This window comes from Phyllobates terribilis, unplaced genomic scaffold, assembly GCF_046119375.1.
Source record: "Phyllobates terribilis strain yellow unplaced genomic scaffold, ASM4611937v1 Scaffold_1__5_contigs__length_1240528914, whole genome shotgun sequence".
Lineage (NCBI taxonomy): Eukaryota > Metazoa > Chordata > Amphibia > Anura > Dendrobatidae > Phyllobates > Phyllobates terribilis.
Genome location: NW_027362761.1, coordinates 1,144,371,831 through 1,144,397,020, shown reverse-complemented (window position 1 = coordinate 1,144,397,020; position 25,190 = coordinate 1,144,371,831). Strand labels below are relative to the sequence as shown.

At 43.3% G+C, this 25,190-nt stretch overlaps 1 protein-coding gene across 2 annotated transcripts in view; it reads left to right on the top strand.

Moving 5' to 3' along the window:
• The window catches only part of SORCS2 (sortilin related VPS10 domain containing receptor 2), a 1,226,315-nt gene that overhangs the window by 1,001,392 nt on the left and 199,733 nt on the right, over positions 1–25,190 (top strand). For both annotated transcript variants that reach the window (XM_073647901.1, XM_073647911.1), the window contains exons 6-7: positions 12,325–12,389; positions 17,362–17,480. In XM_073647901.1, the coding sequence (XP_073504002.1) occupies positions 12,325–12,389; positions 17,362–17,480 (184 nt within the window). The remainder of the gene's footprint in view (positions 1–12,324; positions 12,390–17,361; positions 17,481–25,190) is intronic.

Sequence of the window (25,190 nt, the reverse complement as noted above, 5' to 3'; positions counted from 1 at the left end):
ATCCAGAATCTTATAGGCTATGGGCGCTTCTCACCTGGAAAGAAATGTTTTCACATATAATTGTAGTTAACTTTAGTTGTTTTTTTTTTTTTAAAAATGCACTGTCTCAGTCAGCAATCATCATTCTTATATTAATTTTCAGACCTGGTATGCAGTTTTCAGACTTTTCTAAAGTTCTGATTTTTTTTTGTGGGAGTGTCTCTCCCAGTAATTTAGGCTGGATGGGAGATCTCTGAGTATCCAGGGTGCTCCTGTCTTCCCTTGCATTCATGTATCAGCACAGCTTCTATCCTGCACTTACACTATATTTCTTCTCCATGTGAGGCTATGTTCACACATTGCGTTTTTTCAGCAGCAAAACCTGATCTCTTGGCAGGAAAGAAGCTGCGTCAAAAATGCAGGCTTTGGTGCATTTTTTGGTGCGTTTTTCAGAATTCCAAAGTTCAGCTTTGCTTCCACCACAGAAGCATAACACAGGTCACCAATGCAAGACATATGTGAAACCATATTGACCAGAATTTCAAATGTAACAGTGGGGGGAGGTGAATTGTTCAGGAATAGTTTTTATAAGACATTGGCAGTGCATTGAGTTAATAGAATGCTATTTATTTTCACACTATGGTCTGCCATTCAGTTGCTCAGGCATTGTTCAATTTCACACCTCCCTGGGCCATAGGTATTGTTCAATCTCACACCTAGCTCAGCCAATGTTTATTTTGTACACATAACTAATTAAATTAAACTGTTCTAATGCAAACTGCTATCTCAGGTGAACAAGACAATATGGTAAAATCACAAAAATAAATGACTTTCACATACTGTTGTACTTGCTTTTTTTTCACTAAAAACGCAGCAACACCTGTTAGCTATGTTCACACTAGGCGTTCTTGTGAAAACTGCATGATAAATTAGGGCCAAAGTATACTAAGAAACTGCAGAACCTTTTAAATTATATTATAATAAATAGTATGAGTAATAGTATAATAAATACTATATAATATAAATCAGTAAATAATACATATTAATAATTTTATAACATAGTAATACAATTAATAAATAATAATATATTTATAAATAATATACTAAATATCATTATTATTGTTATATAATAAATAATTATTAAAATACATTATAAAAAAATAAACTGTAAAATAATTAAATATTTATTTTAATAGTAAATAAAATAAATATGTAATGAATCTATTATTAATAATAACATAATGATACATTTATAAATAATATAGTAAATTACATTATTATATAATAAATCATTATTAACAATATATTATTAAAATAAATATATGATAAAATATTATAATAAATATATAATGAAGCTATTATTAACTTATAATAATAAATAATAATAAATGTATAAATAATATAATAAATATTATTATTAATATATAATAGATAAACAAATATTATAATAAAATGCATTCTTATAAAATAAATACTTAAAAATATATTAAAATAAATCTATTTTAAAATATTACAAACATATAATGTATATATTAATACATCACACATAATATAATCATAAATTAATAATAATAATAATAATAAATCTATAAATAATAAAATCAATATTATTATATAAATTATTGAAATAAATATATTATTACATATTATTAAAAAATAAATATATAATGAATATATTAGTGGTATATAATAAATGATAATAAATCTATAATATAAATGTAAGTCACTAAATAATATAAGTAATATAATAAATCGGTAATACCAATTGTCAGGTTTAAGAATGAATAATGAATATATTTACATTCCTATTATTATTATGAGGACGTCCTATCACATCACTAGATATTCTGAATATGTCTGGAGATTTCTTAAGCCGGCTATGAAGCATATGGCGGCATGAATCATTCACATGGGATAAAGTGCTCGGTGCAGCCTCTAGAATTCATTATTTTTTTGATAGGAGACATATGCACCCCGGTCTTTTGAGGTGCAGAAAATGTGACATTCTCTGTGAGAAATGAGATGGCATCAAAGTGAGGGGAATGAAATATTTAAGAGCGCAGCTGATGTATGAGGAGCCCCTTGAAGTTCCCCACTGATTGTTAGCAGATTCAGGGCTGTCACTTCTCCTTTACCTGCAAATTTTAATTAAACCGTTTTTGCGAATGGAATCCTTTTATTTTAGAAGATGAAGGATGATATGGGATGTTTGTGCCACTGATCTAATTTAGGATTTGTCTAAAGCAGTGATCTCCATCCTGAGCCTCAGCAGCTGACACAAAACGACAACTTTCATGAAAGGAAGTTGGAGACCTCTGCCTCATCACAAAGATGGGTCCCCATTATGGCGCCATTTTTTGACACCCAGAAGGATCTGATGTGTTTCCCCTTGCATACACTTTTATTATTATTTATTATTATTATTATTATTTATTATTATAGCGCCATTTATTCCATGATGCTTTACATGTGATAGAGATATACATAGCAAAAACATTTACATAATCTTAACAAAACGAGTGAGCGACTGGTACAGGAGGAGAGAGGACCCTGCCCGCGAGGGCTCACAATCTACAAGGGATGGGTGAGGATACAGTAGGTGAGGGTAGAGGAGGTCATGCAGTAATGTGGTGGGGCGGGGGTTACTGCAGGTTGTAGGCTTGTTGGAAGAGGTGGGTCTTCAGGTTTCTTTTCAAGGCTTCCATGGTAGGCGAGAGTCTGATGTGTTGGGATAGAGAGTTCCAGAGTATATGGGATGCGCGGGTGAAATCTTGTATGCGATTGTGGGAAGAGGAGATAGGAGGGGAGTAGAGCAGGAGATCCTGTGAGGATTGGAGGGTGCGTGCAGGTAAGTACCGGGAGACTAGATCACAGATGTATGGAGGAGACAGGTTGTGGGTGGCTTTGTATGCCATGGTTAGGGTTTTGAACTTGAGTCTCTGGGCAATGGGGAGCCAGTGAAGGGATTGACAGAGGGGAGAGGCTGGGGAATAGCGGGGGGACAGGTGGATTAGTCGAGCAGCAGAGTTTAGGATAGATTGGAGGGGCGCAAGAGTATTGGAAGGGAGGCCACAGAGCAGGAGGTTGCAGTAGTCAAGGCGGGAGATGATGAGGGCATGCACTAGTGTTTTTGCAGAGTCTTTGCTGAGGAATGCACGGATCCGGGAGATATTTTTAAGTTGGAGTCGGCAGGAAGTGGAAAGGGCTTGGAAATGTGGTTTGAAGGAGAGATCAGAGTCCAGGGTTACCCCAAGGCAGCGAGCTTGTGGGACTGGGGAGTGTGAACAGCCATTGACGTTGATGAATAGGTCAGATGGGAGATATGAATGAGAGGGTGGAAAGATGATGAACTCTGTTTTATCCATGTTAAGTTTTAGAAATCTGGCAGAGAAGAAGGATGAGATGGCGGACAGACATTGTGGGATTTTGGTTAGTAGGGAGGAGATATTGGGTCCAGAGAGGTAGATCTGTGCGTCATCGGCATAGAGTTGATACTGAAAGCCATGAGACTCTATGAGCTGTCCCAGGCCAAAGGTGTAGATGGAGAAGAGCAGAGGTCCTAGAACTGAACCTTGCGGGACACCGGCACATAGGGGGCGAGATGGGAGGTGGTGCGTGAGTGGGAGATGCTGAATGTTCTGTCTTTTAGGTATGAGGAGATCCAAGATAGGGCCAAGTCTGTGTTGCCAAGAGATGAGAGAATCTGTAGTAAGAGGGAATGGTCGACTGTGTCGAAGGCAGATGACAGGTCCAGAAGGAGGAGGATGGAGTAGTGTCGCTTGGATTTGGCGGTTAGTAGGTCGTTGGTGACTTTGGTCAGGGCAGTTTCAGTTGCGTGATGTGGTCGGAAGCCAGATTGTAGGCGGTCGAAGAGGGAACAGGAGGAGAGGTGGGAGGACAGTTCAAGGTGGACATGTTGTTCTAGTAGTTTTGAGGCATAGGGGAGAAGTGATATGGGGCGGTAGCTAATCAGAGAGGATGGGTCAAGGGAGGGCTTTTTGAGGATGGGTGTGATTGAGGCATGTTTGAAACATGAGGGGAAGACACCGGTTGTTAGTGACAGGTTGAAGAGGTGGGTTCCGGTTGGGATGAAGACTGTGGTAAGGTTAGGGATGAGGTGGGATGGGATTGGGTCCAGTTCGCAGGTAGTGAGGTGTGATTTGGAGAGTAAAGAGGAGACTTGACCTTCTGTAATGGTGGAGAAGTGGGGTTTGGAGGAGGAAGGTTGAGTAGATATGAGGAGGGGTTGAGCTTTAGGCAAAAGCTTTGTCTGATGGTGTCAATCTTCTTCTTGAAGAATGAGGCAAAGTCTTCGGCTGAGATGAGAGAAGAGGGAGGAGGTGCTTGGGGACGAAGGAGAGAATTGAAAGTGTTAAGTAACTGTTTAGGTTTGAGGGACAGGGAGGATATAAGAGATGAGAAGTATGTTTGTTTTTCTGCAGTGTGTGTGGACTTGAAAATAGTGAGGGATTGTCTGAATGTGATGAAGTGCTCGATGGAGAGGGACCTTTTCCATCTCCGCTTCGCAACCCTGGAGGCCCTTCGCAGTTCTTTAGTAAGTTTGGTGTGCCAGGGTTGCCTGTTGATTGTGCGAGCTTTGGTATGTGTGAGAGGGGCGATCGAGTCAAGAGCTGCAGCTACTGTGGTGTTTTATAAAGCGGCAGAAACATCTGCATTGTGTAAGGAATTTATGTCTGTAAGAGGGAGGAGGGATTCAGAGAGTGAGTGTAGGTCAAGGTGTTTGAGGTTTGTGCGAGCGTGTGTAAGTTTGTGGAGTGGAGATTGTGCACCTGGAGAGGAGAGGGTAGAGAATGTGAGGAGGTTATGGTCAAAGAGAGGGAGAGGTGAGTTAGAGAGGTTAGATAGGGAACAGAGGCGGGTGAAGATGAGGTCCAGTGTGTGGCCATCTTTATGAGTGCTGCAGAAGACCACTGAGTAAGGCCGAAGGAGAAAGTGAGGGATAGGAACTTAGAGACAGACGAGTGGGAAGTGTCAATGGGGATGTTGAAGCCAGGGAAGGGGGAATAGATGCGCACACAGTGCACCTCAGAAGAGGGGAGTGTAACGGAGGGTGGCAGTAGGATTTGGGCGAAAGCGCAGGTATCTGACAGGAGACAACCTACGCCTCCACCATGGTTGCCGTTGGGGCGGGGGGTGTGGGAAAGGTGGAATCTGCCATACGAAAGTGGAGATGGGGAGGCTGTGTCAGATGGGGGGGGACCAGGTTTCAGTGATGGCGAGGAAGGAAAGTTTGTTAGTAATGAAAAGGTCATGGATGTAGGAAAGTTTGTTGCAGACAGAGCAAGCGTTCCATAGAGCTCCTGTTAGTGCAACTGAGGAAGTGGGGATTAGTTGGATGGGTATGAGGTTAGAAGGGTTTCGACAGTTTGCGGAAGGTCATGGATAGGAGGTAGAAGTAACTGTGGGTATATGGCGAGGAGGACCAGGATTTGGAGAGATATCTCCAGCAGTGAGGAGGAGCAGAGAAAGTGTTAACAGGTGGGAGCAAGAGAGAGCATGAGGTGGCTGTCTGTGTTTGGAGATCCAGGATTGAATGTTGAGGAATAATTCTGAGGAGGAGGTGAGATGAATGGGGAGGATGAACAGTTCCTTACTAGGTGTAGGGATTTGAGGGGATACTTGAAAATGGAGGACTATAGAGGAAAAAGTGAGAGCTAACAGAAACATAGTTAAAAGAGAGTAAGTGGTCAAAGTGTTGGTTACCTGACTCCTGCCCTAACTAGCTGCCTCTGAAATAACTGCCACTTATCTCCGAAGCCACTTTGCACAAGAAGAAGTGTGCACAACCCAGCATGTGTGCACCCCTTAAGGAGCTTCTAAATATATAGGGCTCACTAAATGATCAGGTGAGGGGCATTGTGGGAGCTTCTTGTGGCTAAATTAACAGCTGCTCACCTCACCAGGAGATGGCTGGGTGATCAAAGACAGAGCTAGGACTCTGTAGGCTCTGCAGTTTGGCACCTCTAAACATCAGATAAAATCTACAGTGGGGAAATGACAGACATATGTGAGTATTGAATGGAATGGGACAGATAAAGCAGAAATATCAAGCGGAGAATTGTAACAGTAAGTTGAATCAGGGAAGCAGAGCATTAGATGGCAACATATACAGCAAGCAGAGGAATGTGCAGGAGCAGAGCATGTAGCAGTAAGTTGAATCAGGGAAGCAGAGCATTAGATGGCGACATATACAGCAAGCAGAGGAAAGTGCAGGAGCAGAGCATGTACCAGTAAGTTGAATCAGGGAAGCAGAGCATTAGATGGTGACATATACAGCAAGCAGAGGAATGTGCAGGAGCAGAGCATGTACCAGTAAGTTGAATCAGGGAAGCAGAGCATTAGATGGTGACATATACAGCAAGCAGAGGAATGTGCAGGAGCAGAGCATGTACCTGTGTGAAAAGAGAAGAAGACGGGTGTTAGTCCATGGCCTCTGAAATAACTGCCACTTATCTCCAAAGCCACTTTGCACAAGAAGACGCGTGCACAACCCAGCAACACTTTTAAGACTTTTGAGCCTATTTCTCCCCTTTGCTCAGCACAAATACAGTCCCTTTGGAGCCTAGACACCTTTACAGGTTCTCAGCACCCAGAAGGGAGGTGATTGGACCAATAACAGTTGAGCCCACTTTTTCCAAGGGTCCTTGTCTAGAAAACCTAGGGATATGGGAAAATTATAATACCCAAAATACAAGTTATATTTTATTCACATCCTGTTGCCACTTATTCCTCCCTATCTTCATGTTTGCCATCACATCAGAACTGCATTGCAAAACGAGAGGTTGTCAGCTGTGAATAGCACAGTGAGGGTCAAGTACTTGAAAATTGTAAAACGCGTCAGTCTGTTGTCAGTGAGCTTCCAACAGGCTACTTTCAATAGCTGATAAAGGCTATTTCCAAACATTGATCCCTGACTTTCCTAGGAATAGGCTGCCTGTGCAATGTACGCTGCTATACAGGCACAGCCTGCTGTCTCTTTTGTGCCTTTTCCTCAGGACAACATATGCAGTTCTTCAGTATCCTACTCAATTTTACAAATTGCAATGACCTTTGTTTGCCCAGGATGCCTGACAATAAGTTGATCCCAAAGTGCATCCTTCTGGGATGACAAGTGATCGGCTGTAATCTTTGGAGAAACCTGGTGGTAAGTGTCCAATTTATCTTGCAGCGCCACCACAGGGACTATGAAGTATTACACAGTATCCATTTAAAATCAATACGTGGTCTTTGTAATGCAGGACAGGACAGGTCCTCCAGAGTGAGGCACACTTTTGCAACTTACTTGCACTTAAAAGGGTTATCCAGGACTGCAATATTGCTGACCTAAAGGTAGGGCGGAGTCAGACGACTGTATAAATCAGACTGTAAAACGCGTCAGGCTGTTGTCAGTGAGCTTCCTCCAGACTACTTTCTGTAGGTGATATGAGGCTATTTCCAAACATTGATCCCTGGTCTTCCTAGGAATAGGCTACCTGTGCCATGCACACTGCTGTACAGGCACAGCCTGCTGCCTCTCTTGTGCCTTTTCCTCAGGACAACATGTGCAGTTCTTTAGTACCCTACTCAATCCTACAATTTGCAATGATTTACTATATAATATTATTTCTTGTAAAAAGTCAAAAAAGGAGCGGCGCTGTATATAAACAATTCAAGAAGTCCATGTGAAGACCCTCTAAATGCCACTCAATGGTTTCCATGGTGTTCAAAATTCTAGGAAGAGGCAGCTCCCCCCAGATTCAAGTGACAATGCCATATATTCACCCATGTTTAGAAGGCAACGTTTCAACTCCCAATGGAGCCATCTTCAGCCTTACTGCCTCGACTGTAAACTCCCATAGAAGTAAATAAAGAGAAAGACACGTTCGCCGATCACACCAACTACAAGACTGGGGTCAGGAGCCGCCATTGTAGAGGTATAGGTGGGATTTGTATCTACATAACATTTATGCCATTTCCAGAGGATATGCCATAAATTACTTAAATGGGAATTAGTCTTGAACTCTACACCGGTGAGTAAAATATTAACCCCCTATTCTACAGTAGACCGCTAGGAAATCAAATCTTAAAGAAGTTGTCCCCTTTCAGAAAACTTTCTTTACTTACCCTCCTCAGGTCCAGTGCTGTGTCTCTGCTGATTCCCGGTGTCTGTTTTTTGGCTGCAGTGGTGATATCCCATTGATACTGAGCTCAGTGGCTCTGCCGATGTAGACGGCATAAGCTGCTGAGCTCAGGGCTGTCAATGTGACGTTACCAGCGCAGTTAAATAAGAGACCATAGCATCAGCGGAGACTCCACGCTGGACCCAGGGAGGGTGAGTAAAGGTTTGTTTATTTTAAAGAAACTTCACCTGGAATCAGAGTTTTTTTTCTGAAACCATAAAATACCTTTAAAATTTTTGTTCCCTATTTTTGTTGTCTAAACTTGACCTGACCTGACCCTCCCCATAATCCGCCGTTAGACGGTCCCACGGCTGTCTGAAGAACACAGTGCCAGACTCATCAAGCAGTATATGCCAATTTTCTGGTGTGAAAACTGATAGAAATGTCACAAAAGTTTTGCAACTTTTGTCGTTCTTAAGCCAGTCCTCGACAGCTTTGCCAACTTTTTGAAAAGTGGATGGAGCTCAGCCGAGAGGAAGCGCGTCTGAGTGAGCCAAGACGAATTTATCATCATTGACACCACAAAAGAGGCATAAATTACAGCAGAAATGTATCCTGCAGATAGGTAATATCATAGTCACCCTGGACAAGCCCTTTAATAGTGTATGAAAATGGGCTTTCTAAACCCGACAACCCCTTTAAAAGTGCATACACTTATTTGCTGAGCATTATTTTCAGAAAAAAAAACAAAAAACAGCAAATATTATTCCATATAAAGGTTTATTAAGAATCTCCAACTATTAATTCTGTGCTATAATATACCACCCCTGTTGGGCATTAATGACTTTTCCTCGCACTTTGATGTATTTCTTTCGGCAATGTTTATATAGAAGATAAATAAGACTTTTTTCCCTATCGTTTTATGTTCCTGGGCGAATTTCATTTTCTGAGTGAGAGATCGTCTGTTGTAGTATTGGTGATCTAATCTTGTATTCATTATGCGGCATTAATTACACATTGCTGGGCTTTATTCTAGGCTCAGTATGGCTTTGTGTTCTTGACTTGATAAATTGGCTTAAAGTACAGGAAACCGAAGATTGTGGAATACATTTCACTAGGCCAGGTATTAAAATAATTACTTTCTGCTGCGCCGTATTATTGAGACTTTACCAGCGATTGTTCCCTTTGAAGAAAGAGCGTTTGGTGTTTTTCAAGCTTTGAAGTCTCGGAACAACATTCGCTTCATAGATGAGCGTCAGCTCCGCAGATCTGGGTGGAAGTGGAATCTCCAGGATATTTCCCTGTGAAATGAATGAAAAAACAATTAGGTCTCACTATGTAATAAGTATCGTTCATAGCATCATCATTGCTGGTATTATGGAAACATAGCTGAGTAATACAAAGAAAGCTGCTTCTAATTAGGAGCCTGAGTGAGAAGACAAGGGCTGCTAGTAATTATACCGCCGGTTATATGGTCAGGTTATATATGACAACCTGGATAAAAGGATCTGATTCCAATCATCAATGGACGCTCCAAAGGCTGAGAATCTTCTATCTATCTATCTATCTATCTATCTATCTATCTATCTATCTATCTATCTATCTATCTATCTATTATCTATCTATCTATCATCTATCTATCTATCTCCTATCTATCTATCTATCTATCTATCTCCTATCTATCTATCTATCTATCTATCATCTATCTATTATCTATCTATCTATCTCTCATCTATCTATTATCTATCTATCTATCTATCTATCTCTCATCTATCTATCTATCTATCTATCTATTATCTATCTATCATCTATCTATTATCTATCTATCTATCTCTCATCTATCTATCTATCTATCATCTATCTATTATCTATCTATCTATCTCTCATCTATCTATTATCTATCTATCTATCTCTCATCTATCTATCTATCTATCATCTATCTATTATCTATCTATCTATCTCTCATCTATCTATCTATCTATCTATCTATCTATCTATTATCTATCTATCATCTATCTATTATCTATCTATCTATCTATCTATCATATAGAGTGGGGAAAATAAGTATTTGATACACTGCTGATTTTGCAAGTTTTCCCACCTACAAAGAATGGAGAGATTTGTAATTTTTATCGTAGGTACACTTCAAATGTGAGAGACAGAATCTAACAAAGAAATCTAGAAAATCACATTGTATGATTTTTACATAATTAATTTGCATTTTATTGCATGAAATAAGTATTTGATCACCTACCAACCAGCAAGAATTCTGGCTTTCACAGACCTGTTAGTTTTTCTTTAAGAAGCCCTCTTACTCTGCACTCATTACCTGTATTAATTGCACATGTTTAAACTTGTTACCTGTATAAAAGACACCTGTCCACACACTCAATCACATTCTAACCTCTCCACCATGGCCAAAACCAAAGAGCTGTCTAAGGACACCAGGGACAAAATTGTAGACCTGCACAAGGTTGGGATGGGCTACAGGACAATAGGCAAGCAGCTTGGTGAGAAGGCAACAACTGTTGGTGCAATTATTAGAAAATGGAAGAAACAGAAGATGACTGCCAATCTTCCTTGGTCTGGGGTTCCATTCCAGATCTCACCTCGTGGGGCAAGGATGATTCTGAGAAAGGTCAGGAATCAGCCCAGAACTACATGGGAGGATCTGGTCAATGACCTGAAGAGAGCTGGACTATAGTCTCAAATATTACCATTTGTAACACACTATTCCGTCATGGATTAAAATTCTGCAGGGCATGCAAGGTCCCCCTGATCACGCCAGCACATGTCCAGGCCCATTTGAAGTTCGCCAATGACCATCTGGATGAGTCAGAGAAAGCATGGGAGAAGGTCATGTGGTCAGATGAGACCAAAAGATAACTTTTTGGTATCAACTCCACTCGCCATGTCTGGAAGAAGAAGAAGGATGAGCACAACCCCAAGAACGCCGTCCCAACCATAAAGCATGGTGGGGAAAACATCATACTTTGGGGGTTTTCTGCAAAGGGGACAGAAACGACTGAACCGTATTGAAGGGAGGATGGATGGGGTCATGTATCAAGAGATTTTTGTCAACAACCTCCTTCCCCCAGTAAGAGCGTCAAAGATGGGTCCTTGCTGGGTCTTCCAGCATGACAATGACCCGAAACACACAGCCAGAGAAACTAAGGACTGGCTCTGTAAGAAGTATTTCAAGGTCCTGGAGTGGTCTAGTCAGTCTCCAGACCTGAACCCAATAGAAAATCCTTGGAGGGAGCTGAAACTCAATGTTGCCCAGCGACAGCCCCGAAAACTGAAAGATCTGGAGAAGATCTGTATGGAGGAGTGGGCCAAAATCCCTGCTGCAGTGTGTGCAAACTTGGTCAAAAACTACAGATAATGTCTAACCTCTGTAATTGCAAACAAAGGTTTCTGTACCAAATATTAAGTTCTGTTTTTCTATTGTATCAAATACTTATTTCATTCAATAAAATTCAAATTAATTATGTAAAAATCATACAATGTGATTTTCTGTAATTTTTTTTGAGATTCTGTCTCTCACAGGTGACGTGTACCGACAATAAAAATGACAGACCTCTCTATTCTTTGTAGGTGGGAAAACTTATAAAATCAGATACTTATTTTCTTCACTGTCTATTTATCTATCTAAAAATAGAAAAAGCAGGCAGCACTGCGATATTTTCCAAAAGCAAAGTGGACTTTATTTAGCCTGTATGGGGCCATAAGGGCTAAATAAAGTCTACTTTGCTTTTGGTAAATATTGGAGTGCTGCCTGCTTTTTCTATTTTTATATATTTTTTGCAAATAAGGGAATATATTTTTTGCATGGGAGGCCTTACTCCCACCATATTTGATATAAAGTATTATGGACCAGTTTTTTTTGTCATCTATCTATCTATCTATCTATCTTTCTATCTATCTATTTATCTATCTATCTCATATCTATCCATCTATCTATCTACTATGTATCCTGCCACCGAGTTGAAAATTACTCAACATCAACAGTAAATAGTCAGCATGGTCAATGTATTCATGAAGGTCAGAGGTGTAGGAGTATGATGACTACTACATTACAGATGTTTGCTGGTGGTAAATTACTATGGATATTTGTACACTAGTAGTGGAGCTGATTTGCATCTGCTGGAATAATATCATTCTCATTTCCTAATAATAAGTGCTAGGCTATAGGTGACTTACATGGTTCTCTGTGTCTCTGCAGGTCTGTTGCTGGAGTAGATACAGATCCAGGTCTGGTCCACATGGAGATACAAGATTCAGATGGAGGTGAGCCCATTCATTTTATATATGTTAAATACAGTACATTGTGTAACATGCTTGCAGTCATTTCCAATGTGACGCCCCCTTCTGGTGTAAAGGCAGTTTTGCATCTGTCAATCAAATAACTCACATCTTGTCTCGGTGACAATGATGACGCTTGTCATAACAACTAACTCTAGACCTGTACACATTAGTGGAAAGTTGGCCAAACCTGTCAATTTTTAGCGAATTGCTTCTTTGCAAAACTTCAGATTTGCCAAAATCAGTTTTTTTTTTTTTTTTTGCGACTCCTGCTATCTTGCTGAATTCAAAAGGTCTGTGTAAGGGGGTTAAAAATAATATTCTCCCCCGCCTTTCTCTATATGGGTGGGGTCTCCACTGGGCCGGCTCCAGATTTTTGTGGGCCCCGGGCGAAAGAGTCTCAGTGGGCCCCTTTAGCACATACCTCGATTCCTGATGCACAGATACGGAGGAGAAATATAGGTATACAACACAGGGCCCAGCCTACCCCCTCATCCTTCACATATGCAGATATGCACACACGCACAGTAGGCAGACATGCACACACACACACAGTACGCCCACATGCACACACACACAGTACGCAGACATGCACACACACACAGTATGCAGACACGTGCACACGGTACACAGACACGCACACACGTTACTCAGACATGCATGCACACAGTACGCAGACACGCACACATGGTACGCAAACATACACACACGTTATGCAGACATGCACGCACACAGTACGCCCACATGCACACACACACAGTACGCAGACATGCACACACACACAGTATGCAGACACGTGCACACGGTACACAGACACGCACACACGTTACTCAGACATGCACGCACACGGTACGCAGACACGCACACATGGTACGCAAACATACACACACACGTTATGCAGACATACACGCACACGGTATGCAGACATGCACGCACACGGTACGCAGACATGCACGGACACACGGTACGCAGACATGCACACACGGTACGCAGACATGCATGCACACACGGTACGCAGACATACACTTACACGCAGTACGCAGACATGCACGCACACACAGTATACAGACATGCACGCACCAACAGTACGCAGACATGCACGCATGCACAGTACGAAGACATGGACACACACAGTACGCAGACATGTATACACACACAGTACGCAGACATGCATGCACACACAGTATGCAGACATGCACGCACACATGCACACAGCACGCAGACATGCACGCACACATGAACACAGTACGCAGACATACACGCACATGCAGACATGCGCACACACACACGGTACACAGATATGCACACATACATTACAGACGCAGATACACAAACACATACACAGATACGTACACATACAGACATACGTACATATTTGCACATAAATTCTTAAAATCACATATAAAACAGACATAAATATGTATGCACAGTCATACATGCACACACACAGGCGCATTATAAATATATTTAATATGGGGATTGAGGAAGCTGGCAACCAGCCTCACTCACCTGCCCCCGGCCTGTGTCCCATCTATCTGTGCAGGGCCACTGGCGTGTCTTTGGCCATCAGAGACATGGCCTTGGACCATCAGGGGGTCCACTCGCCGGCGGGGCCTGGGCGCCACTCCCCCAGGATCTCTGCAGGACCGCCGGTGCTGCTGCTTGATTGCCGGCTCTTCCCCAGACATGGCGGCGCGCAGTGCGCTGTGTCTGATAGTATTGATACTGCAGGGGCAACACACAAGCACAATTAAAGGCACAGTGTCGCCCCTGCCGTGTCATTACTACCAGACACAGTGTTACGGGTCCGGGTGATGGAACCTCTGTGCTTTGATGCAAGGAGGGAACAGAGGGGCATAACTAAGTGCCTACTCGGACCGACCCTGGTCGCACGGCGGCTTAGTCGACTCCGTGAGCCAAGGAGGGACCGGGAAGGTGAACCAGGTGTCACTCTAGGACCGACCTTCTGTGAGAGCAGGCGACTCCCACGGGTCAGATGGCTGAAGCTGACAGGTACAGCGGGAGAGCACAGCAGGTAGCCAGACTGATGATCCAGGTAGGCAAGCAGCCAAGCAGGCGGACACGGCAGGTAACCTGACAGGTAATCCGGGTAGACAGGCAGGCGGGCACGGCTGATAAGACAGGCTGGTGGGCACGGCTGATAGACAGGCTGGCGGGCACGGCTGACAGACAGGCTGGTGGGCACGGCAGATAGACAGGCTGGCGGGCACGGCTGACAGACAGGCTGGCGGGCATGGCTGACAGACAGGCTGGCGGGCACTGGAACCTGAGGGCTGAGGAGAGTGTTAGCACACAAACAACAACCTTTCACAGGCACCTCCATTTTGAAGGAGGTGCTTTATATAGGAGTGGTCCTCTGGCCATTGGCCGGGGACTCTTTAGGACGGCTCGCGCAGCCTCTTTAAGAGGGAGGGAGCGCGCGCGCCCTAAACACGGTGCCTGGGAAGCTGCACGCTCCGATGGCGAATGGGCCTCCCTGATGGTCCAGGGCCCCGGTAGTTGCCCGGGTACGTCGGGTACTGACGCTGGCCCTGGGTCTCCACAACGAAAAACTGTCCGATTATTCCGATCAGACTTTGATCAGAGTGGCATCAGTTTTTCTCGGATGTGGAGAGTAAAAAAATAGGTTCTCGGTGTCATCTGACTTCAGTCCGATTTTTTTCACAGACCCATAGATTTGCACTGACGATTTTAACCTGATACTCAGATCAAGATCGGACGTGTCTCTTATTTTTCTGCAGACCACTTGGTCTGAGGAAATAATAAGACATGTGCATAGTGCCATAGAATATCATGGTGCTATCTGTGAAAATCATAGATAGCACTCATAAGAGAAAATCGCACATTCCCCATCAGTGCAACTCCCCGACTTGACATTTTAGTCCAGTCCTCACTCACAGGCCTCCAGATATCTTCACGCTACAGATCCTGTTGAATCTTTGGTGCCTATTAGTTCTTTCTACATTATGACTTTATAAGGCTGTAGACCGTGTACCGGGATGGTTTTTCTCAGAATACATTGGGCCGAGGACAGAGGATACTACCAAACAATTTGTTAGGAAACCACTTTTTACTAGAAATGGAAACTGTGTTGCCCCGGCAACGAAAGAAAGAAACAAAGATAAATTTCACACACACCTAGCCCAGGAAAGCTAGGATCCCTGCGCTGCACAACATTCAAGCCCAGGATGTACTATAAGATAAACTATAATTTGCCTGACATCTGGTTCCACCTAATGCGGTAACCGAGAGTTACCCAGAGCAAGGATGTAATCAGATGGGTGCAAGAGGTGGCCCCTGCAGTGGTGCAGCGCAGAGATTCACAAACTTAACAATTCTCTAAGATTACAATTGTGTTATGCTATCTATACGCAAGCTCACCCACTGAGGGGAGTATCTAGCTAAGGTTCACACAGCCATATTAGCAAACAGTGTCTCTAACTGAGAATCTATGTTTGGCTTCAAACTCTCTCTATAGACTGCATGCATGCTCCCACTGGGATCCCTGTGGTGGGGCCTGAGCTCAGGACTTACCAGCCGTTAATTGATCTCTGAAGAGGCTGTCTGATCGTCCAATCTTCCGTTTAGCTTGGAGACCGAGGAGACTATCCTGGGCTTGTCACAGGAGTGCAGTTTTAGCCTAACAGGCTAGCAGAAGGCCATTCACATCACAGCAGATGCCTTGGGGGGAATCCAACTCTGCATTCAACCATAGTCGGCCCCCCCAAAGTATTTCTTCCTCTCTGGCAGGAATCACAGGCAAGGTTACACCTTTCCTCAAAGTTCTGCTCAGTTCCCAGCACACTGCACACACAGAGCTTCAGGATCCCACACGATTCACCTGCTGTGTCTACTTCCTTCTTCCACTGACTAAAACACCATCAAGTCCACCATGGAGTCCCTTTTAGAGGCAACAGATACCTCTTGTGGCCGGAGTCCGATACTGCAACAATGTCCAAACATTCCCATCTCACAAGGCATCGACCCAAGACCCGATAGGACTCAAGATGAGAAGGAAATTGGCAACCTGTAAATGCTGACCGCCATGACCAAGAGGGGAGTTACATAAACAAAATGAGGGTCAGGAAGAGAGGAGTGTTAAATTTTATTTTATTTCGTACCCTATGGTTATTATGCCCTGTCGCCTGGACACACCCCAGACCATAATAAGACACATGTGATGACTATTCAATTTCCTGTCCAAATTTGAGCAAATTACTGAATTCGATTTTCCGCAGACTTACTCATCACTTTCTACTATCTGATGTGTTTGGGGGTGTCTTGACTCTCCTCCTCCTCCTGCAGATTTCAGGATCCCCAATGTGTTTGGCAGTGGTTTATTCCCTGAACTGAGCATGCATGTGTATGGGGGAGTTAGGAAAAATATTACACAGTAAATGGTATCATTCCCAATTCTATAGTGCAGCCACATCCGCTACACAGATGCTAATATATGGCTATCTGAACCAGCTCTTATTACTTAGGGTGCATTCAGATGGCCATAGAAATCGGATCGCAATGCACAAACTTGCCATGGGTCTGACCTGAGCATTGATATATTTCTATGAAGCTGCTCACTTGGGTCCGTGCATTTGGGACCGATCTTGGACCGATTTGCACAAACATCTAAATGCACACTTAGAAAACTGTTTTTATCCTTGGCCCTATTTTTCTCCTACGTCTCATACACATATTTAGGGATTTATGGCATTTGAGGTTGCGTATGATCACGGCTCCAGTAGAAGTCAGCTCTGGAGATTTGGCGAGATGCACTACACTCATATCTTCATACATTTCTCTTGCAGTGGTCGGCACCGTCTCGCTATGCCACATCTCATCCTAACTGCAAATAAAGGCAGTCAATATTTATATTGTGGAAGACGCCACTCGTCACTTCCAGATACTTAATGTTTCCACTATTGATTCCGCTCCGCAGGTTATCGATATGTGACATGCCAGATTCAGAACTGCACTGACAAAACACGAGCTATTCAGTTCAATGGGGACATCGATCGCAGCTCTCTGACTGTACAGGATGATTACATCTTTCTGAAGGTACGTGGCATCACATTAATATAGCTGTGAGCATCACGAGAAATCACAGAATGACGGCTACATGCAAGAATAACATAGATAATGTAATGAAGATGCATTACTAAATGCACTGCCCTCTGTTATATTAAACAAGCTATTGAACCCGTTCTACGCCTGAGTGGCAAGCATTTTTATTAGTATATGGTCCCCCATCCTGTTATATTCTCCCCCATCCTGGTCCTCCATCCTGTTATGTGCTCCCCCATCCTGGTCCCCCATCCTGGTATATGCACCCCCATCCTGGTCCATGCTTCCCCATCCTGGTATTTGCTCACCCACCCTGGTATATGCTTCCCCATTTTCATTTTATTATGTGTGCCCCCATCCTTGTATTTGTGCCCCCATCCTGGTATATGCTCCCCCATCCTGGGATTTAAGCCCCCATCCCGGTCCTTCCTCCTGTTATGTGCTCCCTTGTCCTGGTCCTGCCATCCTGGTATATGCTCCCACATCCTGGTATATGCTCCCCCATCTTGCTCCCCTATCCTGGTATGTGTTCCCCCTTTCTGCGCCCCCATCCTGTTATGTGCTCCCCTATGCATCCATCAATTAAATATAAAAAACACTCCTACTCACCTTTCCATCTCTCCCCTGCAGCGTGTCGCCTGTGTTATTTTACTAAAACGGCACTGGAAATAGCGCCTGCATAGCACGTTATCCGACGTCATCTTAGTGAAGACACACTGCAAATGTGTTTTCACTAAAATGGCGCTGGATAGTGCGCTATGCACATGCGCTGATTCCGATGCCGCACTCCTCCCCCAGCCTCCAGCCCGAACAGAGGCACAGCGGCAACACTCCTCCCGGTCAGGTATGTGCTTATGGTGCAGGAGATCTCGGTATGCGTTCAGTGCCTACACATCCAACGATCTCTGGCGCCACATTCCTCATCCCTGTCTGGGATGTGTGGATGTGTTCCTTCTGTCTAGGGCCAGACTGCGCAGGCGCAGTCTAAAGAGGCTTCGGACAGACGGACACATCCCTGATTATATTATAAATTATATTCCCCGGGTCTGGTGCTGCTTCGGTGTCTGTTACTGTCTGCAATGCTGATGACATGACTGCCCTGCAGCCAATCAGTGATCTCAGCAGCTCGTGCTGTCAACTCTGGCAAAGCCACTGAGTGCGGATGAGCGGAACCATGGAATAATCTTGATCCAAGAGGCGGAGGACAAAAGGATGAGTGGAGCAGTGCCTAGCATGTGTATTTTACTGTACTTGTTAATTAATAAATAAATGAAAAAAATTATGTGGGGTCACACCTATTTTTACTAAACAGCCAAGGGAAAGCAGACAGCTGTGAGCTGGTCTTATTATGCTGAGAAGGGGCCAATATCCATGAACCTTGCCAACCTATTAAAATCAGCCCCCTGCTGTCTGCTTTGCCTTTGCTGGTTATTAAAAATAAGGGGACTCAGCTGGAGGCTGATATTAATAGGCTGGGAAGGGCTATGGATATTGGCCCTTTCCCAGCCTAATAAAACCCAAAAATGGTGCATTGATTAGATGCCCCAGTTCTGACACTTAGCCTCGGCTCTTCCCGAATGCCCTGATGAAAGCGCACGCTGAATTATTTTTTTTTTTTTTTTTGCCTGTTTTTCAAACAGTATAATATTGTTTGACTTTTATGCCTTGTGCTGATGTACAAAAACGCTACTTTTTTCTACTGCTTATTTTCTGCTGATGTCTGCACCAAAATACACAGTAGCAATCTACTCTTATTATTGCATTTTTGCTGCGGATTTTTAATGCGTTTTCCACTTTTTTTATGCATTCCTGGTGCAGCGATTTTTTTTATAATGCATTTTTAATCCAGAAATGCTGAGATTCCTTTTAAATGCATATTTCCATAGACTAAAGGCCAAAAAATCACCAAAAACGCTCAGTTTGCAGTTTCTTTAAATGCTCAGTGGGCATGAGTTTTCATGAAATCGCATCCACTCTACAGCGATATCTGTCGCAGTATTTTTTTTCATATATCATTATAAAAAAGGAGCGCGAAGACACAAATATATCTCTTTGCAAAGGATGAAATTCACAACTATATCCGCAGCTTATATTAATAAACCTGCGGCTTTTGTCAATTTACGCTGCAGAAATATTTTGCAGCTGGTGAGTGAGATTTCTTAAAATCTCATGCACTATGCTGGCTCTGTAAAAGTAAGTGTATTTTCCGTAAGCAAATACGCAGCATTAAATCCGCAGGTTTTTTGCACTGGGGGAATGTAGCCTTGGCTCCTTTTATACTACTTTTTCATTGTGTTTTCATGGTTTCCGTCACACACTAGCTTCCCTTGTAAAAAAAATAAATGCATCAATTTTGGCTAGATGTATCAAATTGTTGAAGATACATCTGACCACCAGAAAGGAGGGCTTGGGACCCACCCTTGAATTAATCAGTTGCTCCATTTGAACGCCCCACTCAATTAAATCTCTAGAAGACCATCAGAGATAGCCAAGTGGATTGCTCAGATACATCTTCGTCAGTCCCATGAAAATTGAATAGAGCGGCAGCAATCATGGGCCACCATGATTCCATTTGAACAGGGAACATAACTTTTCCATTCTGGAGATTGGTGCGGGTCCCAGCAGGAGGTTCTCCATGCAACATGCTCAAACCTCATATAAGTGCATGAAAATGAGAAATATCTTTACTGATGGATATATATAGGTTCAGGCACCTAAGGAGTTAATGATCATACAATTAACAGCATTAAACTGTCTAAAAAAATCAATAGGCATGTCTTCTGCTGGACTGGAGAACTTAATGGATTCTTGCAAGGTTATAAAGACTCTCACTTCTAACTTGCCAGTTTTAATCAGATACAGCTTCTGTTAGAAAATCAAAATCCTCGCCTCCTGAAATCCATAGGCATCGTACTTAACGTAATCACGTTTCGTGGTTCAGCTATCAGCGCACCATCTCCATTATTGCAAAACTATGATCTTAACAAGCTCCATAATTGGCTAAAAGGGGTTTAGAAAGAATCAGCCACAAGACAGGCTACTCATGGCGCTTCTGATGTTACCAGCGTTCCACTTACAGTCCAAGCCACAGAACTAATGTGTGTGTATATATATATATATATATATATATATATATACACTGCTCAAAAAAATAAAGGGAAGGAACACTTAAACAACAGAATATAACTCCAAGTAAATCAAACTTCTGTGAAATCAAACTGTCCACTTAGGAAGCAACACTGATTGACAATCAATTTCACATGTTGTTGTGCAAATGGAATAGACAATAGATGGAAATTATTGGCAATTATCAAGACACCCTCAATAAAGGAGTGGTTCTGCAGGTGGGGACCACAGACCACATCTCAGTACCAATGCTTTCTGGTTGATATTTTGGTCACTTTTGAATGTTGGTTGTGCTTTCACACTCGTGGTAGCATGAGAAAGACTTTACAACCCACAGAAGTTGCTGAGGTAGTGCTGCTCATTCAGGATGGCACATCAATGCGAGCTGTGGCAAGAAGGTTTGCTGTGTCTGTCAGCGTAGTGTCCAGAGGCTGGAGGCGCTACCAGGAGACAGGCCAGTACACCAGGAGACATGGAGGGGGCCGTTGGAGGCAACAACCCAGCAGCAAGACCGCTACCTCCACCTATGAGCAAGGAGGAACAGGAGGAGCACTGCCAGAGCCCTACAAAATGACTCCAGCAGGCCACAAATGTGCATGTGTCTGCACAAATGGTTAGAAACCGACTCCATGAGGGTGGTATGAGGGTCCGACGTCCACAGATGGGGGTTGTGCTCACAGCCCAACACCGTGCAGGACGCTTGCATTTGCCACAGAACACCAGGATTGGCAAAGTCGCCACTGGCGCCCTGGGCTCTTCACAAATGAAAGCAGGTTCACACTGAGCACATGTGACAGACGTGACAGAGTCTGGAGATGCCGTGGAGAGCGATCTGCTGCCTGCAACATCCTTCAGCATGACCGGTTTGGCAGTGGGTCAGTAATGGTGTGGGGTGGCATTTCTTTGGAGGGCCGCACAGCCCTCCATGTGATCGACAGAGGTAGCCTGACTGCCATTAGGTACCGAGATGAGATCCTCAGACCCCTTGTGAGACCATATGCTGGTTTGGTTGGCCCTGGGTTCCTCCTAATGCAGGACAGTGCCAGACCTCATGTGGCTGGAGTGTGTCAGCAGTTCCTGCAAGATGAAGGCATTGAAGCTATGGACTGGCCCGCCCATTCCCCAGACCTCAATCCGATTGAGCACATCTGGGACATCATGTCTCGCTCCATCCACCATCGTCACATTGCACCACAGACTGTCCAGGAGTTGGCGGATGCTTTAGTCCAGGTCTGGGAGGAGATCCCACAAGAGACCATCTACAACCTCATCAGGAGCATGCCCAGGCGTTGTAGGGAGGTCATACAGGCACGTGGAGGCCACACACAATACTGAGCCTTATTTTGACTTGTTTTAAGGACATTACATCAAAGTTAGATCAGCCTGTAGTGTGTTTTTCCACTTTAATTTTGGGGGTGACTCCAAATCCAGGCCTCCATTGGTTAATAAATTTTATTTCCATTGATTATTTTTGTGTGATTTTGTTGTCAGCACATTCAACTTTGTACAGAACAAAGTATTCAATGAGAATATTTCATTCATTCAGATCTAGGATGTGTTATTTTAGTGTTCCCTTTATTTTTTATATATACAGTACAGACCAAAAGTTTGGACACACCTTCTCATTTAAAGATTTTTCTGTATTTTCATGACTATGAAAATTGTACATTCACACTGAAGGCATCAAAACTATGAATTAACACATGTGGAATTATATACTTAACAAAAAATAGTGAAACAACTGAAAAAATGTCTTATATTCTAGGTTCTTCAAAGTAGCCACCTTTTGCTTTGATGACTGCTTTGCACACTCTTGGCATTCTCTTGATGAGCTTCAAGAGGTAGTCACCGGAAATGGTTTTCACTTCACAGGTGTGCCCTGTCAGGTTTAATAAGTGGGATTTCTTGCCTTAGAAATGGGGTTGGGACCATCAGTTGTGTTGTCCAGAAGTCTGGTGGATACACAGCTGATAATCCTACTGAATAGACTGTTATAATTTGTATTATGGCAAGAAAAAAGCAGCTAAGCAAAGAAAAACGAGTGGCCATCATTACTTTAAGAAATGAAGGTCAGTCAGTCCGAAAAATTGGGAAAACTTTGAAAGTGTCCCCAAGTGCAGCTGCAAAAACCATCAAGCGTTACAAATAAACTGGCTCACATCAGGACCGCCCCCGGAAAGGAAGACCAAGAGTCACCTCTGCTTCTGAGGATAAGTTTATCCGAGTCACCAGCCTCAGAAATCGCAAGTTAACAGCAGCTCAGATTACAGACCAGGTCAATGCCACACAGAGTTCTAGCAGCAGACACATCTCTTCAACAACTGTTAAGAGGAGACTTTATGCAGCAGGCCTTCATGGTAAAATAGCTGCTATGAAACCACTGCTGAGGACAGGCAACAAGCAGAAGAGACTTGTTTGGGCTAAAGAACACAAGGAATGGACATTAGACCAGTGGAAATCTGTGCTTTGGTCTGATGAGTCCAAATTTGAGATCTTTGGTTCCAACCACTGTGTCTTTGTGCGACGCAGAAAAGGTGAACGGATGGACTCTACATGCCTGGTTCCCACCGTGAAGCATGGAGGAGGAGGTGTGATGGTGTGGGGGTGCTTTGCTGGTGACACTGTTGGGGATTTATTCAAAATTGAAGGCATTCTGAACCAGCATGGCTACCACAGCATCTTGCAGCGGCATGCTATTCCATCCGGTTTGCGTTTAGTTGGACCTTCATTTATTTTTTAACAGGACAATGACCCCAAACACACCTCCAGGCTGTGTAAGGGCTATTTGACCAAGGAGGAGAGTGATGGGGTGCTACGCCAGATGACCTGCCCTCCACAGTCGCAAGACCTGAACCCAATCGAGATGGTTTGGGGTGAGCTGGACCGCAGAGTGAAGGCAAAAGGGCCAACAAGTGCTAAGCATCTCTGGGAACTCCTTCAAGATTGTTGGAAGACCATTTCAGGTGACTACCTCTTGAAGTTCATCAAGAGAATGCCAAGAGTGTGCAAAGCAGTCATCAAAGCAAAAGGTGGCTACTTTGAAGAAACTAGAATATAAGACATATTTTCAGTTGTTTCACACTTTTTTGTTAAGTATTTAATTCCACATGTGTCAATTCATAGTTCTGATGCCTTCAGTGTGAATGTACATTTTCAAAGTCATGAAAATACAGAAAAATCTTTAAATGAGAAGGTGTGTCCAAACTTTTGGTCTGTACTGTATATATATATTGTGGTAGATTGGCTCACTTGGCTGCTTACAGAGGTAGACACAGGAACACTTTTCGTTTAAATACTGCACTGGTTTATTAAAAACATGCTGCATAAACCAGTGTTAAGTAAAATAAACTCGACACTTCTGGCATAATGGGAAAACAAAATAACATACAGTACAGTCTGTGTGGCTGCGGGGATCCGCCCTCTCAGGATAACAAAAACACACACTGTTCCCTTCTCTTTACCACTAGCACAGCTTTGGAGCTCTCATCTCCAGGTACACTGAGCACTGAAGGAGTCAGAAGGCTGCCTATTTACTTTTTGGACCACACCCTGGGGTCGAGATATGGTGAACAGCCTCCCACCCACTCTTCAGATGTCAACAAAAAAACAGCCCTTAATATGGCCGATTAACCCCTCTCAGCACTTAGTATTCTGAAGCATTTTTCCAAGTTCACATCACTGAAGCTAACATCCTCAGTGACACATATCTCCCCTCCAATATTTTACCAGTGACCTTGTCACAATATAAATATAATAAATATATATATATGTGACATGCAGAAGTAGTGCTGGTGCTTTAAAAGCATCCAGCAACTAGAGGGGTTAACACAGTCACAGGAGAAGGGGTGTGTCTTAGCAGAGCCCCATGGGGATTGTGGGGAAGTTGTTTACTGTCTGGCTGGAGCTGAAGAGAAAGGTGGTGTGTGATTCAAGTCAGGAGTGAAGCTAAGCACAGGTCAGGTAGAGTTCCTGAACTAGCAGTGCAGAGTATTGTCAGGCATAAAGATAAGGACTGGAAGAAATGGTGTCACAGGGATCATCTCCCTGAACAAACCCTCCCCCCTCCTCCATCTCACTGTGCTGTAAAGAATGCTGTGTTCATTAATGTGCCTTTGCATTAGAACTGTGCTGTCCTGTACTACTGGGAAGACTGTGAACTGCTGTGCTACTAAGGAAACTGTACTGTTATTACTGGAGCCTTTTGCCCATAAGACTTAACTTGCACTGGCTGTGCGGCTTCTTATTAAATGCTACTGTTCTACCGTTTATAAGGACTCTTGTCAAGTGTGTCTGGTCAGCAAGTGAAACAACCTACGTGTCTGTGCCTGAGGGTCAATACCCCTGTGTGCCTGAGAGAAGCTGCAGCACATGGTCTATGGTCACCCTGAGTAATGGTTCCCCCAGGATTCCAAAGAATTCATGTAACTTGTCTCACCCCTATCTGAACCTAGCGGCGTGCCTGCAACATATAGATATATATATATATATATATATAAATATATATATATATATGGTCAAAAGTTTGGACACATCTGTTGATGCAGTGATTTTCCTTGTTCTTATTGGAATGTCCACATT